At 30.5% G+C, this 5,439-nt stretch overlaps 1 protein-coding gene across 1 annotated transcript; it reads left to right on the top strand.

Moving 5' to 3' along the window:
- The first annotated feature begins 719 nt into the window (after positions 1-719).
- On the top strand, positions 720-2,125 carry LOC107823381 (dof zinc finger protein DOF4.6). The gene is made up of 2 exons (XM_016650018.2): positions 720-884; positions 1,245-2,125. Exons 1-2 carry the CDS (start codon positions 861-863, stop codon positions 1,977-1,979), a joined length of 759 nt encoding a protein of 252 aa, XP_016505504.1. The 5' UTR covers positions 720-860; the 3' UTR covers positions 1,980-2,125.
- The last annotated feature ends 3,314 nt before the right edge of the window (positions 2,126-5,439 follow it).

Below are 5,439 nucleotides of genomic sequence, written 5' to 3'. Positions count from 1 at the left end.
TGTATGAAATATCAAAAGATTTGCAAAATATGTACGAGCAGCATATATAACAACTCATGTACATCCTTGACATTGAATCTGTTCATCAACAGTTCTTCCTCAGAAAACTTGTACTTTTGAAAATTGAAAAGAATGTAAGTCTTTTTTACTAACTTTAATTGTTGTAATACGTAACCATTTTATCTAAAAACGGTTAGAAAGAGCAGAAAGAACATATTTTTATGTACTTATATAGTATGTCTTATTGTGCTTAATAAGCCAAGCATGTGAATTTTTTTCCGATAATTGATGGAGGTGAGACTCAAATTCGTAACCTTTATCTATTTTAATACCATATTAAAGTTGGTGATGATCACCTTATTTAAAAATTTAAGATATTTAAAAGAGCGCAATTCTTATGTACTTATTTATTTCTGAAACAATAACATACCCAATATATGATCGTACATAATGAAATTTATAAGAATAATATATATGCAGATCTTACCCTAATTATTTCAGAAACATTATTATAACGGTAACAATATACAACGACACAAATGATAGGAAACTGACCTCCCACAAGGATATAAAATTGATTCTGCAAAAGACATATATTCCTCCACTAACAAATGATAAACTACTATAGTCAATATAAAAAGAAATTGTTATTTAATATTAAACAGTACATTCACACACACTCTCTCATTCTCTATACACAGTACAGCCATATACATACACAAAAAGCTAGCACATAGAACTGTCCACAAACCATCTCAAACATTCCTTTTTCTGTTTTTAAAACCACTTGCTCAAAAACCTGCTGATTTTTCTTTTTGCATAAAATACTTTCTGCTTGTTGCTCCTCTCCTTCTTAATCAATGGATACTGCTCAATGGCCACAGGTATAGACTACAAATTTTAGAAATATATCCATCTGTTTTTTTTTAATTTTTTGGCCATTTCTTCATGTAGATTCTTTTTCATTGATCTCCATTTAATTTGGACTTTCTCTTGCTTACAAATTGAATTTGTGTACTTTTAGGAAGGTGATGGTTCTTCACTTTGCGTAACCTTTTTCTTTTCCCCTTTGTCTTTTACTTCTCCTGAATTCTATGTGATTGTGAAAAGGTTGAAAAAGAGAAAAAAGATCAAGTTTGTTAGTAACTTAATTTTAATTACTCCTCTTGATCTATATGCTCCTTTAATTTACTCATTTGAAATTCAATTCCTTTTTCATTCCTTTCATTTTGTTTCTTTTTTAGGAGATAGTGGTGAAACCTATGGAAGAGATAATACCAAAAAGTACAAATACAATTACTACAATATGCTCATCAAAACCTAGTACACATGTTGAAAGGAAAATTAGGCCTCATCAAAAGGACCAAGCATTGAACTGTCCAAGGTGTAATTCAACAAATACAAAGTTTTGTTACTACAACAACTATAGTCTTTCTCAACCAAGATATTTTTGCAAGACTTGTAAAAGATATTGGACTGAAGGTGGATCTCTTAGAAGCATTCCTGTTGGTGGGGGTTCAAGAAAATCCAAAAAATCATCATCTACTAATTCTTCTTCGTCAAATACTGTGTTGCGCGAACTTTCCAAAACTGTTGCTGAGTCAGTTTTGGATCCTCCTAATAATGAAGGGAGCCAAGATCTCAACTTGGGATTTTCATTTGATTTCAAGACTATCTCTGAGCTAATCCAAGTACCTAATAACTCCTTTATGCCAATGCCAATTTCTGATCCAAATTCAGTTTACTCATCACTAAATTTCTCTTTGGATCATGGTCTTGGAATTAGTGGTGACTATGAAAATAATCTTCAAGATGTGCAAGAGAGTACAACAAGTGGAAGACTTTTGTTTCCTTTTGAAGATCTAAAGCAAGTTTCAAACACAAGTATTGATGGTGCTGAGGAAAATAGAGATCAGCCTACTGGAGAATCAACTGGATATTGGAATGCATTTTTGGGAGAAAATGGAGGATCTTGGTAATTGAAAAAATAGTCTATAAAATTATTTATCATGGATTTTTTTTTTCTATCTTTGTGGGGTTTTCTTTTTTATTTTTGTGCTCTTTATTTAGTGTTTAATGGTGGGATAAATTTATTTCCTTGAAAAGCTAACTCATAGGATTAATGGGTTCTTTAATCTCCTAGATCTCTTTATTTTTCAATGTAGTTAATATCTTTAATTCAACTTTTGATCATGGTTGGGTGGGAGGTTTGAAGCTTATTTTAGATTGGCTTCACTACAGTGAACTGGTGGAGAAAATAACATATAACACATTATGTATATTGACCTAAGTTTGTATTGAGTTTGTGAGAATCATCATTTAAAGTTATGTTTATAGATAATGTTTCTTTTTTTTTTTAACTATTACGTTAAGTTAACCTACAACAACAACAGATAATGTGGATGTGTTACATTTTCAACATCTTGTGCTTTCACATGAGAAGCTTGGATAACATGATTTAATACTCTAAACTAGTTATGAAATTATTTGCATACAAATAACAACTGCGTGTCTATAAATACGTATGTTTGAGTCATTGTGTGCATAAATCACTAAAAAAAAATTTAAAATTAGCTACAAACTTCTTTATTGATCTGTCACTAAATTGTACGTAGCTAACAATTATTTTTGATAATTTATCGCTAATTTATTGCTAAATAGGATTAATAATGATATTTTTTTGTTTAGCTACAAAATTCATATTCCTATTTTTTTAGTTGTGAATATTCATCGTAAAAGATTAGTTTTTTTTCTCACGATAAAACCGTGAAAGAAGTATATGCAGCATGTTGTTTGCTATCTTTTTGAGACAGGAGAAAGTTAATTTCTTGTAAAATGTGATACAACAAATGTACATTTAAATGAAATTTTGCTTCTTCCTCGTTTCTTCTTTTTCACATTTCACACATTCAACTTTAATATATTCTTTTTTTGGTTTTCTATCTGATATTTGATAATCGTATTAAAAATTGGATTTGTGTAAATTTGTGTCCGTGTAAAATTCATTAAAATAAGTAAACGCACTCAATCAGACTTATTTTCATTTTAAAACTCAAACCCGAAACACTTAATTAAGAATAAAAAGTGAAATCATATTCATCTCACAACCATCCCTCAAAAAAAAAAAAAAAAAAACCTTAGCATATTCAACACACTGAAGTATGAAAGGGAGCTAGATAATTATATTTTTCAATTGGTATAAATTTAGGAGGGAGGAGAAAGCACTGACAAAGTCTACTTTCTTGGTCAGAAAAGGGGGTACCCACAAACATTCCCCTTGGAACACATGCTGAAGAATAATCTCTCCCACTTACCACTACCCCAGATCTGCACCCTCCATTTCTTTATTCCAAATAATAGTATACTCCTAATAAACATCAATAATGATAATGATAATACTAATACTAATAATTAATTATTTGTAATCTGTCCATTCTATTTTGGGAAATTTAAGGCTGTTCAAAACAGAATTGAAACCTTTAACCGAACCGAACCGATGACTTATTGGTATCGGATTATCGGGATAATGGATGATGAACGGATTAAGATTTTATAATTAACGACTTAACGGTTTGGGTGCGGATTACTCAATTTTCTTATCGGGTAAACTGTTAACCCATTAAGAATTTTTATATTTATACTTTTACCCCTATGCATTTAAAATACTATTGAAACCCTAAATATATAGCTAAATCCCTAATTTCTACAGTAAGCTCATATTATAACACAGTAAAGTTAGGCGGAGCTGTAGTAAGATGGATGAATCTATTTTTCTTCATGTTTAGGATGCTCATCTGGATTTGGTACGGTGCAATGAACTGGAACTATGTTCTTTGCATAGATTAGCTCGCATCTGTTATGTCTTCCTTATCAGTAGTTCTTGTATGTACTAGATTGGAAGACGACTCTTCAAAAATATTGTCAGATTAACAAGACAGTCTTTTGAATTTGAATCCGATATTAGTCTGAAAGTATCGACATGTCACCTTACTATGGTCGTTTGGTATTGATTGTTCAAAAAATTTCTATTTGATTTAGCCGATAAACCGCCTGATAACCGTTAATCCGATATCAATCCGCCCATTATCTTATTGGATGGCTATCGGATTACTACATTTATAATCCGATAACTGTTAAGCCAAACCGTTAAGCATAATTATCCGCCCGATAAGCACCCCTAGGAAAACTACCAGCTATGTCCATTTATAAGTAACTTATTATAAAAATTGGCCAATTCATAAAATATTACTAATATTAGCCAAATATTACAAATATTAGTCAATTAGCTATTTATAGCAAAAAAAAGTCAAATTTTTATTTTCTTTTGAGTGAGTATTATTAGAATAGATTGGGTACATCTTAAGGAGTTTGCATCTCAGTTATGGGATGATTTGGTGGATTTTTGAAGTGATTTGAATTGAAAATGCGAAGTAGAAGATGAACATACAAAAATAATAATATGTGTATCAAATATGTATGACATGTGTATCCATGTATACCTCTATGTGTGTGAAACATGTGTCACAGAAAAAGAAATTGAACTCGATTTTAACTACGAATTTTGATACCAAATCAGTCCAAATCACCTCTAATCTTCCTCAAATTTTGTATATTGACTCATCTATATGTTTTCAATGAATGTCAACCATACCCATTGAAAAAGGTCCCTTTTTAGTTAGATTTTTGAAAACTTGTATATATATATATATATATATTTTTTTTGTATTTCATCACCTTGTTTGCTATGTCATCTATGAAATTTCCTTTCCGTATTGCATTTAATGTTGTTGATCTCGCTTAAAAATATGGAAGGAGATCTTTGCGTATTATTTTGGAGAGAAAGAATCTTATTTATTTGGATTTTTAATTTTTATATGTGTTTGGCTAGTTTGGTAAGTATATGATTAATGACCAGAGATTGGTAAGTTAGAACTTATTTGAGACATATACGTAAGATTCCCTTTTATTTTATAATACAATCCTTTAATATGTTCTGAAAAAAATGATGCTCACTGTTTACCCTAAAAATCGGATAACAATTGAATTTGTATGTGGTTTTAAAGATACGTGATATAATTTGATACAGAGTGATAAATCAGATCAATTATGAAAATAAAAGATAGAAAGGTAAATACAAACCACGCAAGTTTGAGCAACCTTAGCCTTGTGAGAATAATTTTCCCCGAGCTAGGAATAATATAACTGATAATATTATTGATGTTGAAGTGCAATGACAAAGATAGAAACGATAGTATATTGCCTTTTGATATCAGTTACAATGCGTTTTGTGAATTGTCAAGTCCCCCTTATATATTAGGGGAGATCTCCCCTTTAAGACATTATTTTATAAAAAATATAAGTCCTTGATTTTGTAGACCGTTGCCCCCCATTTTGACTTAATCCCATAATTTTTGCCATTATGATTGGTTAATGGCGAGA

The sequence above is a fragment of the Nicotiana tabacum genome, chromosome 15 (assembly GCF_000715075.1).
Source record: "Nicotiana tabacum cultivar K326 chromosome 15, ASM71507v2, whole genome shotgun sequence".
Taxonomy (NCBI): Eukaryota; Viridiplantae; Streptophyta; class Magnoliopsida; order Solanales; family Solanaceae; genus Nicotiana; species Nicotiana tabacum.
The sequence above is the reverse complement of the archived record's forward strand: the minus strand, read 5'-3'. Positions and strand labels throughout refer to the sequence as shown.